Source organism: Pyrgilauda ruficollis, unplaced genomic scaffold (assembly GCF_017590135.1).
Source record: "Pyrgilauda ruficollis isolate IOZ18807 unplaced genomic scaffold, ASM1759013v1 scaffold30, whole genome shotgun sequence".
NCBI classification, from domain to species: domain Eukaryota; kingdom Metazoa; phylum Chordata; class Aves; order Passeriformes; family Passeridae; genus Pyrgilauda; species Pyrgilauda ruficollis.
Window position 1 is genome coordinate 7544861 of NW_024524378.1, and position 14738 is coordinate 7559598.

General features: G+C 39.9%; 1 protein-coding gene across 3 annotated transcripts in view; it reads right to left on the minus strand.

Moving 5' to 3' along the window:
• SPIDR (scaffold protein involved in DNA repair) overlaps positions 1-14738 on the minus strand; it is a 195258-nt gene that overhangs the window by 23866 nt on the left and 156654 nt on the right. For all 3 annotated transcript variants that reach the window (XR_005955639.1, XM_041473623.1, XM_041473624.1), the window contains exon 11: positions 3123-3281. Coding sequence is in view for 2 of the 3 variants with exons in the window: in XM_041473623.1 (XP_041329557.1) it covers positions 3123-3281 (159 nt within the window). In the remaining variant the exon portion in view is untranslated. The remainder of the gene's footprint in view (positions 1-3122; positions 3282-14738) is intronic.

The window sequence follows — 14738 nt, forward strand, 5'->3', positions numbered from 1 at the left end:
TCAAAATTTTGTGGGCACAAACCCCGATTTTGCAGGAAAAATCTCCCTTTAAACCACTGTACTTTTTTTTTTTTTTTTTTTTTGCTGATACTAAGCATGCAGTGCAAGGAATAGTTGTAGGAAAGGCTAGGTGACAAGTATGGATGAGAGGGTGAAGAGAAAAGCTGTCAGGAAACAGATACTGAACCACACAAGTTCAGTCAGTTGCCACACTACTGCTTCCTACTTTACCCACCAGCCTCACAAACGGAGTAGAAGAACTGCTGGAAATCAGGCACTGAACAAGCAGCTCTGCCATGGCTCAGACATGTCCCTCTGTCTTACAGGACTGCCAGGAACTGGGCTGCAAAGGGAAGCACCACTTCCTTTAAGGCACTGCAAAGGGAAGGATTTCTCGCATGTATGCTTTACATGGGTGTATGCTTTATGTGGGGTATGGGCCTGGCTCTGAAAACCATCTAAATCAGTAAAAGACCTTCAAACAACTTATACAAGACCCTACTACTTAGCAAAGCATAATAAAAACCAATATTCAACATTAAAAGTGTTTCTCTCAATGTAAGGTTACCTTATCACTCCAATTTTTCACAGAGCTGATCTCTGTCAAGACAGGACATGGTTGTGTAAGTTTTTATCCCACTTTTCTCTTGGAACCCAAGTGTTTTCTTATCAGAGAAGAAATGTGTTTAGTTTCTTTAGCACTCTGTAACAGTACAGGTTCATTCCAAAGATCAAGTAACGTGTTCAGCTGGGGCTTCCCCTGGGTGTAAAATACCCTTTATCATAAGCTTATAGGTTTTTAGTCCTTGAAATGAAACTCCAGCTGACAACAGTGATTTTAAAATTGCATTTACTGGAATGATGCCAAATAATACTTCAAATTAAATATCTGAGGATGGATGACGGCCTGGAAATTTTTTTGAACGGTAACAGTGGTCCATTGATGCAAAACTTTTGAGAAGCTCTTGTATCTATTAGCAAATGTCCTCTGTCTCACAGAGGGACTGAGGAAGCACTCTGTCTCTGATTACAATCCATGTGACTGTGGGACATGAACATGAACATATGGGATCTTATTAGCCATTCCTGGCTTTCTCCAAATCATGTGCTTCAAAGGCACACGCAAAAAAAGTCATTACTTTTCCCTTGTATTTCCTACATTCTATTCCCTTTTATCCACTTTAAAAGCCACTGTCAGACTCCAGGAAACAAACAGTTTCAAAGCCATCTCCTTTCAAAAAGTAATTGGTGTTCTCAAAAAAAAAAAAAAAGCAGTCTTTCTTGCAGGGCAGACCACATAGTTCTTACTCACTCATGTGCTGCAAGCCAAGGTTGGGCACTCACAGGCATAACCCATCATGTGCTTGGATACACCAGTGGCTCTGGAAATCCATTTATCCAGTGGCAATGGGTTCTACAGCTTAATTATGCTCTCTGAGAGTAAGTACTCTCTCGCATTCATTTCAGCAATGGCTTTACTGTGGTTTCCATCACACCTAGAATGTGTCCCAAACACTTAAAAGTAATAAAAAGTTATAAAGCAGAACTTAGGCTTAAACAATTAAGAAAAAAATCAATCCCTGAACAATTCCCCCACCCACCCATCTTGTACAATGAAATCACGTTTTAAACGCTGCACTGTCCCCGAAGCTACACTATCCCATTTTCTTCTAATGTTCCCTAGCAGGGTTACCACCAGCACAGCTCCAGCTGAGCCACCAGCATTTTCAGCAGTGTGTCTTCTGAACGTCCTCAGAATAGCCAGAAGTAAGTTACTGCCGCTTTGAAACAGAATTTACATTAGGAAAAGTCTGTCTCTTATTAGTTAGGCAGAGTACTGGAAGCACCAGCAGCCAGTTGTAAAACTTCATTTGTATCCAGAATTCCAAAGCCATTATTTAATTTGTTTGGAAAAAATGTAACTTGAAAAAAAAAGCCAACAAAATAATTAAATAAGAAGACGTGTTTGTTATTAAAGATCCATAAAAATGCAAGTAGGCTTGAAATCCAAAGGCTCTGAAAATTAACACTGCAAGTACATAAAAAGAAAAGCATACTGAATAGGGCTGGCTAGAAAACAACAATTCCATTTTGCTAAACATTTCAAAGCTTTGAAATTTGTTTTTGTTCCAATATGAAACAAAAATGAGACTTTCTCAAAGTTTTCATGAAACGAGAATAAGAGAAAGAATATTCACTCCCTCTGGACCTGAAAAAAATCTTCCCAACAAAGCTGTCTCCAAAATAGATAATGTTTCCATGAAACATTCTGGTTTTGATGAAACAGCATTTTTCAACAGGAAAAAAAGTGTCAGCAGAAATACCATAGCCATTCTAACAGCAAAGGCTTATCTAGATCGGATGCTTGTACGAATAAATTATGTTCAGAACTGAACCAATCTAATTATATTTATATAGGTCCCCATGAGAACATTGTATCAGTCTCCTTAGAAAGATACTCTGTAAGATAATCAATCTATTTAATTTTTTTTCTTGACTAAAGATATTTTATTTGAAGAACGTAAGAGGAATCACAGAATAGGCAAAATCTGAGACATACCATAAGTCAATTTATTACTTACCTGGGGGAATTTTTCTGTAAAGCTATTGACATTTTTATTCCAAAAAAGAATGGCTTTAAGATCGGCAAGATTTCTTTTTTTAAGAACCTTAAATTGTGGTTCTAAAACCATATAGATTTAACAGAATTAAGCTCTGCTGTACTGAAGGAAAGTCTGTGCTTGAAAGTTCAAGCCATACTGGGCAGCACTGCAGAAAAACTTAGTGCAGTAAGAAGTTCTGCAATGAAAGGGAGATGAACTAATGTTTATAAGTCTCTGAATCTACTGAAGAGGAAGAAAACACTCATATTTTATGGAATATTGCACACAAAAATTCCTTACTCTGCTAAGTGTGTATTTGTGCATTAGCATATTTATGCTCACTTTGGAGAACAGTTGGCTCAAGCACAGCTGGATGCCCAAAAGTGGCGATGAGGACATTTGATTGAACAAAGCCAGGTTCAGTTGTACCAAAGAATGTTGGTCACAGAAATAAATAAAAATGCAGATCATCTTTGCCTGCCACAGCAAGCAACATGTTCTTCCATTAATTGTTCTCACCTTCCTCTTGTAGTTCTCTGCAAAATCTTCATTCCAGCTAAGCAGCAAGATTTTCCTTCCCATCTCCTGCAGTACTGCTCAATGTCATCTGTGGAACTCAGGGATTGCAGCTGCACTTCACTGAACATGCCATAGGCATCCTGGACAAGGAGGCACAACCTGCAAAACATTCCTCTGTTACTCACTGACATCTGCTCATAACAAACCAGTGAGCAAAGTTCTGAAAACAATACTACAAACTTCAGGACAGGGCTTATCCTCCGCAGTATCTGCAGAATTCCTATAAAGTAACGTATCAATAAACAAACCCAACATCGTTAAAGGTTTTCTCATGTACATTTTCAGGACGTAACAGGGCCATGAAGCAGAGAAGCATGACTGAAACAAAGAGTACAAGGCTTGCACTGGGGATTAGATTAATTAACTGCTATGCACTATGTGGCTTGTGTACTTAAAAACAAAGAAAGTGAAGTTTTTGCCTTACTTGAGGTAAATTCGACAATAAAGACAGAACAACAATTTATTGTCTTTATTCTAGAATAAAGACCAAAAAAATATGTGTGTGTTTAAATATAAAAATTCTGCTTAGAAGTAAGCAAAGCAACATATTTCACAAGTAATAATCATCGAGACTGGCAAAGCAAGCGTTACATTTTCCCACACTCTTTTTTTAAAGAGTCCTCAGGATGCAAAAAAGAATGACACATCAATTTTTCTTTAAAGAACAAAACTAAACAAAACAACACAGAACTGAAGATTGGTATATTCGGAGTTGGGTATGAAGCCCAGAGGAACTATTTTAAGAAGGTAATTAAAGAACCTGCTAAACAAACAATTTGATTAAAATCTATGGAAGTAGGGGCTGTAGGGCTGGGAAGTATTGCTTAACCAACTTGATGGCATTTTGAGAAGATAGTACTGTCATAACAGATAAGGTAAAATCAGTGGATGTCATACATTTAGATAGTCAAAAGTGCATTTCACAAGATTCTGCACCTGAGATGAGCAGCCACGATAGCATGAATCATGCAGGGCTGGAGGAAGGAGGCCCCTGTCTACAAGATTGGTTTTAATTGCCTCAGAAAGAGACAGTTAAGCATGGAAACTTTTCAAAGGGAAATAAAAATTACCTTTGAGGGTAGCACACACATCTTTGTTTCCAAATAAAACTCAGGGGCACATTAGGCAGCAGAATTCAGTTCATTTCAAAGGTACATGCCAAAACTACCCTCCCCAGAGTGGCACCATTGCTCCCAGCAAGCCAACTCCAACTGCTTTTGGAACACATCCTATAACATACATGCACCCTGAAAGCATTCAACAGCAGTCATGATATCTTTACAAAATACATTTCAAACTAAATGAGCTCCTACCCTGCAAAAATTCATGTATTTTCTTCACGTGGAAAAGCAGGCACATGGAAGAGCACTAACCACACTTTCCTCGTTCATTATGAAGTGCCTAACTTTGGCTTAGACCCTCAAGAAGGCTGCATTTGATATAAGACACAACCCCAAAGGCCTTCTGACATCAGCAATTGTGCAAGCACCAGCTAAGAGTCCTCATTTTGTCAAATGCTGGTGCTGGTTGTGAGGAGCAGGGAGGAATAGGACTGGGTACAAAGAAAGACTCCCCTATTTTCCCCATACCTCTAGCTACAAAGGTCCCATACAAACCGAGTCATCATCAGAAAAAAACCCAAAACAAACTAGAAGAACTATGTTTGCCTGCTGCTTTCCATGTTAGGAATTTGAATACAGTTAAGAGCTCCCCCGAGTTTTAACTGATTTGACTGAAACTTCCCCTGATATTGTTTTGTTTGGAAAACCAAGAGTTCATATTCTCTGAACATTTCTGAAAATCAGATTGAGGGGAACCAGAAAAACAAACCAAACCATTTTGCCTATGTTAACAAAATGTTGACTGTTAATTGTGAAAAATTAGGCCTCCATATCTCGGTGTAAGAAGGGCCTGAATCTGAGTTAGTGTCTCAGATCAGATCAGTTCAGCAGTCTCTTAACTGATCACTGGAATTTCTCATATCTTTAGTGAGACATAACTGAACACAAGTAAGTCTCAGACTAGCTGGCACCAGGGTCATATTAAGTCCTCTGGGACATGTTAATTGCCCAAATAAAACTAGCTTGGTTGGTGCTGAAGACATCAGTCAGTAAAAGAGCATTTTCCAAGTCCTTTTAAGACAAGCAAAGAGATGGTTTCTGTCAGACATGGGAATCTCAACTCCCTGCATCCCGGGCCACAGATTTCCATTCCTTTGTGGTGGAACATAAATGGCTAGGACAGGAAACTCATCTGATCAAAAAATACTGTAGCCAAATCATCATCAGCAGCAGCATCATCTGAGTTTCTTGAAAATCAACTCTTTAAAAGTAAAAAGCTCCTATTTGCATGGAGTACTGCTTCTAGGCAAGGATGTATTTTCCTTGAAGCTCCCACTCCAGCTGTCCAAGGTATGCAGCATATACAGGAATCTCAGGTCACGACAGGAGAATGGTCATCGTATGACCATGCTCAATGCAGAGAAGAACTGTGTCATTGGAGGCTTCTATCAGGAATGCTCCCATGCACACTGGGAATACATTCATGGTTACTGGCGTCACGAAGAAAGGAACACAGAGCAGGAGATTCCCAGTGCCTTTGCTCTGTCAGGTTTGTACACAAGCACAGACAGACACTATATTTACTACACTTGCTCTTAACAGTGTCCAGAAGGTAGTCACAGTTTCTCTGCAACATGCATTTAAAATGAAATGTGTATATTCACTCACTTGGAAGTCAGAATTTCATTAACAACCCTTCAGACACCCAACTGCAGAGAAATATCCCAGATCAACACTGTGAATAGAAGTTCACAAACACATTCTCCCTGCTTCCCCATGCCTTTAAAACAGTATCAATGAATGATGGCAAAACCTTGAAATGCTATAGGTGTTTGAGGGACAACTGATTTTCCCACTTAATGACTTAATGAAATCAGCTGTATCCCACAAGAGATTTAGTAATGCACTTGGAGAACTACCCTCCTGTTCTCTGGAACAGGTTCTGTTCTTATGGATTTTGTATATGCTGTCAGCATCACTGACACATGCTGTCAGCATCACTGAGCCCATTGATTCATGACCTTCACTTCCTTACCAGTACTCTTTTTTCCCCTGATTTCACTTTATTCCAAGAACAGTGCATTTGGATTATTTTCCCATGTTGCAGAGTTGCTCTCATGTTACAGCAAATGTTCTCACAAATTAACTTTTAGCAGGCAGTCTAACTGTGATTAAAGCCAACAGCTTGTCCCATTGCTTTCCCCCCACCTTTGAACCTCACTACCACAAAGAAAACCCACATCAAAATTATGAGACAAGCTGCAAAGCCAAAATGAGTATCTGCCCCCCAGGAATTCAGCATTTATGTTTTGTGCACATCTATAGGAAATACCTTTTTTTTTTCATAAAATTTGGATTTGTATCAGTAAATAATGTTAAACATACCTTTACCAATGCCTTGTCAGCATGCATAGTACTGAAATATTAAAAAAAGGACAGGCAACATCTCCAATTTAATCAGTGGTGCTTGTGAAGGGAGGAAATAAGGGCTATCTTTATTTTTGGGACAACAGGATGTAACCCCGTGTAAGACCCTTGACTTAAAATATGGGTTTGGAAACTCAAATGTCTCACATAAAAGAGAGAACTCACTCCTGGAGAGAGGGGTTGCAGGAAAACCAGTAGAGGAACAAATGTAGGAGATGCAGACTAAGGAAAAGGTGAAGTATGACACATTGATAATAGCAAAGGGGGAGAAGATAGGGAATGATAAGAAGTGAGGCAGAGTTTAGCTTTTTTTTTTTTTTAATGTAATGACACAGTAAGTCTCATGCAAAAGCTTGGGAAGATTTTGTTAATTTGCTAATAGCCAGAAGCAAGGATGGGGGCTGGAGGAAGATGAGACTGATTGCTCTGCATTATTTCTATGACTGTGCTGATCTTTAGGACAAAACGTCTCCCAGTAGAAATCTGGAGAGGATTACAGGATTAATGCCATGCCCTTCTCCCAGTTAGTCACTCTTCATGGTCTAAAGGGTAAGCCCTTCTTTTACTAATATGTTTCTATGCATGAAAAATCATCTCTTTCCATACTGCTGCTTTTATCAAGCAGCTGACTTTCTGCAGAGGTAAGGGCGATGAAAACCTTCTCCATTTTTGGTCACCTCCAGCCTCCTCAGCAGCTTGGGGACAAGAACAAGAAAAGGAAGATCTGCCTGGAGAGGAGATGAGAGCGCAGGGAGGCCAGAGCGGACTGATTACACAGACACTGCCTTTACTGAGTCTCGGGAAAACAAACAGCAGAAATTTGTCATGAGCAGATCTCAACCAGCAAGTAATTGTTTTAGCCTTGGGTAGGAGGACAATTGTGTGGCCCAGGGCAGCTCTTCTCCATGACAGCTACGCTGTGCAGTACAGCACGAGGAGCAGGACAGCCAGGCAAACACCACCACCCTTGCAGCACTTTGCACAGACCTCCTCAGCTGCTCTTTCTTTGGGAGTGAAAGGGGGGAATGGGAAAATGCCTGAAAACTAATTGACTTGTATTAGCTCTGATATTTGCTCATTCTTTATCTTCACCATCCATGAGACAGCTGCTGCTGCTTTGTTTGTCAGAAGGACTGCTTATCTCTGTGAGGTGCGGTCCTAGCAGAGGCATAGAGCACACGTACATAAACACACACAAACAAAACCCCCTCTCCCTGCATCACCAGAGGCACAACACTACCTACACAACTCCAATCCAGCAACTTGTCTGGTCAAGTCTCAAGGTGGAGCTGATTAACTCCTGCTAATATGGCTCAGATTCAAATTGTAACCTGCAGGACACCACCCTAGCTGGGTTTAATCTATCCCTACCTTATGAACTCCTTGCATTCACCATATCCATACAGTAATTGAAAAATCAAGCTCAAAGCACAGGGACAACTGTCCATCTTCCCCCTTTCAGCACTAACATTTCTCTATTTAACACTATTATATATCTATATTTTATTACTTTAATTTAACACTATTATTTATATATTATATACTATAATCCTATTTAACACTAGTATTTCTCTATTAAAATCATAAAATAAGTTCCTTCATGCTCTCTTTCAAAAAAAATGTACCCACTGCAGCCTTCTTTGGAGAGATAAAAAGAGTTTTCTGCTTAAAATCCATACATTTGGTGTCAATAAAAAGTGAGTGAAGCTCTACAGAACACAACTGTGGACTGAATGCTACAAATACCAATTAACGATGATGGTAACTATCTCCTTCTCTGCATAGGTTGTAGAGACACAAAGGTACAGAGGAAAACACAAGCACCACAGTTTCCAGTTTATAAGGGGAATGTTAAACTGGAAGAAGAATCCTGGTCCAAGTACAGACATTTCTAGCACCCAGCCTGATGCTCTGGTTTGAAGCATTGACATGAACAAAACAGTGATAATTTGCTTTGAAAATTGGAGGTTTAAAACTACTGAAAAGTACAGTACTTTTTACTGAAAAGTAAAGTTTGTGATCATGCATGTTTTTATTTGGCAACTGTGGAAGGGCCCAAAAAGAAAGAAAGAAAAAGGCAATTCTGGAGTGCTGGACCTGGCAGAAGTATTGGTGGAAACTGCACATTTGATTGGAGCATCACCAGGGAAACGACCTAGTCTTATCTCAGCATCTCAAATAGAAAATATGTTGCAGAGGCCTCTCTGGTCTCAGGAAAGGAAACTCTTATTTTTGCAGACACCTCCTAACAGAGGATTTCTGTAACACACTTGCAAATACTCACTACAGTAACTATACCAAGTCCCACATTTTTGATTTTCCTTGCTTTCATTACAATTTTTATACATACGTTAAAAAATGGAGTGAGAGTGTAAGTTATAAGATAACTGTTGCTTATTTTTATTCACTTCCTTGAATCATCACATAGTTCAACACAAACTGGAAAATCAAATACCACTTCCACAAGCTCTTTCCTGATCCCCTGCCTGCTGATTGCTTTTTCCATTTCTTCATTCATGTTAATCCTTCCACCTACTATTTTCTGCCTGTGGCCTGAAGAAGCAGCACTTCTGTGGGAAACAGCTTTTGTGCGTAGGAAGAGACCTGTACGAGCCAAGCGTGTCAGCAGAGCTACCTTTTTACTGCAGAGTGTGCTCGTAGAGAACAGGGCTGCACAGCACTGCAAATGCTCCCACTCAAAACATGGAACACCACCTGCCTGCTGGGAGCTACATGCAACTTGTCAGGAATTGGTGTAGCACGAAAGCCAGCTTTTTGTACTTCCCATGACAACCACGGCTTCACGTGTGACAATTTTTTCCTGCAAAAACCATTTCTTATATGAAGTTTTCACGTGACACCACGTGAACTTTTTTAACTTCCATCTGACACTGTCTCTGAGTGCACTTTTGAATGAAACTGCTGATGTGTGTGTTTTATCTGTACATGGAATTCCTCTCAAAAGTAAACAAAACATTCAAAACCATAAAAACACATTCCTGACAGTCACTCATACACAATATAGAGCCTAAGCTGTAATTTCAAACTGTTACAGAGTTTCATTTGAAAAATATTTTCAGTATCATGGATAGCTTTGCTTATGTCAGATTCAAAAATGAATACTGAAGTTGTTCTACATTCATAGTTTAGATCCAAAGTAATGATGCCATGTAAGTCAATTTTTATAGTGATAGCTGGTTTGGAAGATACAGAGAGTTAAGGAAAAATAACTTCCTAAGTATTGCCTAAAAGTTTGTATAAAGGCTAGGCCACAATGGAGCAGTAAGCCTTCCTCCCTCTAGATCCCCCGGCATCTCAACCTCCCGTGGGACTTAATTCATGGACTTTCTGCTAAGATCCATTCCATACAGCTTGTTATGCAAATAGAACCAATTCTGAGTGGTAACAAAAAAGCAAGCACATGAGATCACCCCAGCATGTTTCACTCACTGTGCTGTTAATTGTAGTTGGTAAGAAAAATAATGATGCACACCCTCCTCAGGTTCTTCAGTGTACCATTACTTCAGCATGGAATCCCATCACAACCCCTTGGTTATTTCAGAACACAATTCAGAAAAAATATTATTTTCCTGCATGCCACAATTTACCAATCAAGAGTAAAAATGTATATTTAAGAAACTCACAGGCTCAGCTGAAAACTGCAAGTCTTTCTTATGGATGATGTCCAATAGAAAGATTATGTTCCAAATATAACAAGTAATTACCACCCAGTCATTTCAAGTACTTATCTACAAATCTGAGGAGGGGTTCTTTGTTTATTTTTTTTAATCTCAAGACTGTAATTATTGTTTTGGCATCCAAGAATTCCAACAGTTGGTGGGGTGCTGCCAGAAAGATCTTTTCTTGCAAGGTGCTCAGCACCCTCCTTTCCAAGAAAATCAGCATTCAGTTGCTGGTTCTGGCAGCGTTTCACATCATCTTTGCTGTGCTGTGTTTCCTCCACGCCTCAGTTCCTTATACGTAAAAATCAGAATAAAAGTCCTGTCTTCAAAGAGTGATCTGAAAGCAATAGCTGAATAACATGATTGTATCTGGGAGGGCTGGTCCACAAAGCCTATTATGTGTGCTAGATGCCATTTGAGTTAGGGGAGGAGGCTATATATATGTATGTGTATATCTAGAGAGGAAGGGCTTCCCTGCAGTATCAACTCATTTCTTCCACACTACAAGACTCAGAGAACTCTCAACTTGCCCTGCAGAGCCCACAGTGTGGGTTTACAGCATCTGGAATGAAGCAAGAACACAGCAGCAGCGGTGCTGGGGTCCCTTATCTTTCAAGACTGTATTGCTTGTGGATTCACCAGATTTACTTCTGAACCACAGAGAACCATGAATGGAACCATGAATGGGATCCTGGAAGATTTTGTTTTAAAAACAAAAAATCAAAATGCAGTGAGTATTAAAAAAAACCCTGCCCATTTCAGCAGGCACAGATGATCCTAAATCACATTCTTGGTAGTATAGCACTGCTCATGCACTTCCTATGGCATGTAAAAGGTAAATGAAATATAGCAACCCTGCAGGATTTCGTACACAGCTGTGGCTGTATTAAATAAGACACTCTGCTGCGTCAGTGCCACATCATCCCACTGAACTAGCAGAAAAGTATAACATTCATCAAAAATCAAGGGCAGAGCAAAGAGCCAAGAAGAAAAGCAGAAGTGCAGGCTTGCCAGGGCTCCCTACCCAGCAGAAAGGCTATTTTCTGCCTTCTCACAGGGCCTGCCGGTGGTGTTTTCCACTCATGCTGTTTTCCTCCAGCCCGTGTGAGTGGCTGCCTGTCCTAGGTGTGTTTCTAAATGAGGGAGAGGGAGCGTGTTTGTGTGTGTGCCGTGTGTTTACAAGAGTTATGGTAGCAGTTCTCAGCAGTCCACTGAGAGTTCTAGGAAACGGCCCCTGTTATTTTATTCTCGGTCAATGTCAGCTCATGTCAGGCAGTAAAGATCACACAGGACAGCCCTCTCCATCTCGCAGTCCTGGCCGGAGGCCTCAATGGGAGAGGGAAAGGGAGCGAGCTGCGAGTGGGCGGAGAGCCTTCCCAGCACTCTACCAACCACTGCAGGAGGAATTATGATAAACACCACTCTGGAAACCAGATACAACAGTACATTGTGTTCTTCTTCGGAAAAACAACCCGACTTCAGCTCACTTAAAGTAAACAGTTAATCCTGTTTATCTTTTTTTTTTTTCTTTCTGATGAGTTGTTAACAGAACAATCTCTTCTGCAAAGCAAATAAGAGATCAGTCCCTTAAATTCATACAGATTTTTTCTTTCCCCTAGAAAAAAAAAAGCAGTTTGATATGTAAACTTTCTACTATCAGCAAACACTGTGGAATAACAATCTTTCTTGGCTTAAACTGGTTTAACAAAGCGATGCCAAAACTGAATGAAACCTTTCCCTCACTTACATATTTTATTTTGGAAAACTGAAGTCCCAAACAGAATGTTCTATTCATCCCTTTTAACTATTCCATTTCTGAAAAGAACAAGCAAAACTGGAAATAAAAAAAAAAAAAAAATCAGGGTATTTGCTGTCCTTCCATTGGGGAGTAGAGATCAGCTACTGAGCAAGGGGATGGCTGGTCCCAGGTTTTCTCTGAGAGGTGAAAAAAGAGGAATCAGACTAATTGGCTGCAACTAAGGTAACAAACTGTTATCCTCCTTTTCAAAATATATGCTTACTGTGCAAATTCATGGTGTCTCTAACTTCCAATAATAAGGGTGATTAATCAGAAAAGCAGCTGGAATTGATTATGTTGTTTTGCTGGAGTCACCACAGTCTACCTATTAACTACTTCTTATTGGGGACTTCAACCCAGTCCACTGAAAGCTACAAGATTTCCCAGAGGGAATTTTAATTTTTAGCACTCAAGAGTTTAAATAGTTCTGAAAGTCAACAATGAAAGTGTGCTTAACATCCCTGCTCAGTAAAGTTTGTTGATTATTTATAATAATAATGATAATAAAAAAATACATTATTTCAAAAACTGTAAGAGGAGAAGAAAAATATTTCTCTGTTTTATTTTTACTCATCTTGCAAGCTCTTGAGATCCTGTGTTTTCTGTGCAAATGATGTCATGAAGTGCAAAAATGTAAATTCACAAGTGAAAGTCTGATTTTCAGATTCTTAAAAGAAATATTTTACATGCGAAATTTTTAGATTTTTCTTGGGGTTTTTTCCCCCCTTGAGTACTTAATTTAGTTTGTGTTTATTTCTAAATCTTTTGCAACAGTTGCTGAATTTACTCTGGTGAGCTCCAATGTGACAGAGCAGGAAAAAGCAGAGCTATTTCCCACTGCAGAAGGGAGGCACGCTGGGGAAGCAGCTATCAGTGACTGGGGCCAGAACCCCAGAGGAGCAGCCTCAGGACTATTCCCTCAATCCACCACTCAGCCCACCATGGCCTCCAGGGAAGACTGGAAGAGCCAGTATTGGTAGGACAGGACTGCTGTTGAACACTTCATCTTGCTCCAGCTGCACCCTGTCATTTAACCCCCACCCTCCCAGGGCAGCACCTGCACAAGAAAAGCATGGTTGTCCCCTCATCATCGTGGCTTTGGCCTGCCAAATTTATCCCCAAATTGATGGACAGTCCCTAGCCCTATCTATGAAGGATCCAGCTTGCACCAAGGTGCTGCAGCCCTGAGCAGGGTGGGTAGCAGCTCCAGGACTGCAGGAAGAGGCAACAGGCTTTGGCAAAACCTGTTGTCTGGCTTCTTGGGAAGCCAGAGAAGAATGTGGTGGTCCCACTGTCTCTACTTTTTGAGAAACTCTTGGGCATAGGAGAAGAAAGCAATAAACCTAAATCATTTTGGGTGCAGTTGTAATCCATGTACAAAAAAGACCCTCGTGTCTGAGCCCGTGGTGGTTGACCACCATCACACGTTCCTTCAGGAGGGAATGGATCATCCAAAAGGAATGTGGATGACAGATGAATGACTGCAGATCGTTAGGAGATGACACAACAGCAGGAAGAAAATGTGGAAGGTGAAAGAGACAAAGATGAGGAGGAAGTGTTCTCTGGTATCACCTCTTTTCTGCTTCCTTTCTTACACCTTGCTGCTCCCCATATCTCTTTAAGTTAGGGACTAGGGGGGGAATTGCCAGTCCGTGGTAACACGGATAGTATTATCCCATGGATGACCTACAAGTATTTCTGAAGGAGCACTTTCCCCAGATACATTGGGATTCTTTACATAAGAAATGATGTACACAACAAGCCCTGCAAAAAGAAACATGCAGCAGTTCTTCCATTTTGAAAGTGAAAAATAAAATTTATTTGCCATTTTAAGCTTTTATCGGAACTTTGCAAAATGAGAAATCCCATTTTCAGTCACAGATCAAACAGAACTTAATAAATTACTTTTACATAAGCAGTAGGTTTGGGCCATTATCTAAAGCTCACTCAAATGAACACCTTTCCATTGATTTCAATGAGATTTATTTCACACTGTATGGCAGGCAGAGAAAATATCTGGGCAGCATCAGTTACATTCCTCCATCTTGATTTCATTCCATCATTCATGCAAATTCCACGCTTCTCTTTTAAACCATCTAACCTGAACACCAATCAAGGATCAAACACTGAAGTAATTTTATAAGTACCACACATAAATTTTGTTGCAATTTCAAGGGATCATTTTTAGCAGGAATCATAACTTGGAATAGAGCACACTGTACATTAAAAAATTAATAAATTTACCATATTCCCTCCTTTTTGTTTGTATGGGTTTTTTTTTTTTTTATTGTTTTTGGATGGCATTTAATTGGGCAATTTTAAAAAAGGCACAGAGAACCTCTCACTTCTTTCAGTACTTTGGTTATCTTCAGATGTGTAAGATTTCAAATCTGGGCAATTTTAAAAAAAAGCACAGAGAACCTCTCACTTCTTTCAGTACTTTGGTTATCTTCAGATGTGTAAGATTTCAAATATTATGTGGGCTAGTGAGAAGTGTTCTAAAATAAAGTCTCTGCCAGAGCATCTTAATCACCTTGTATAGATGATAGTCTATATTTTATATCTCATGCATGTGGAATACTATTTA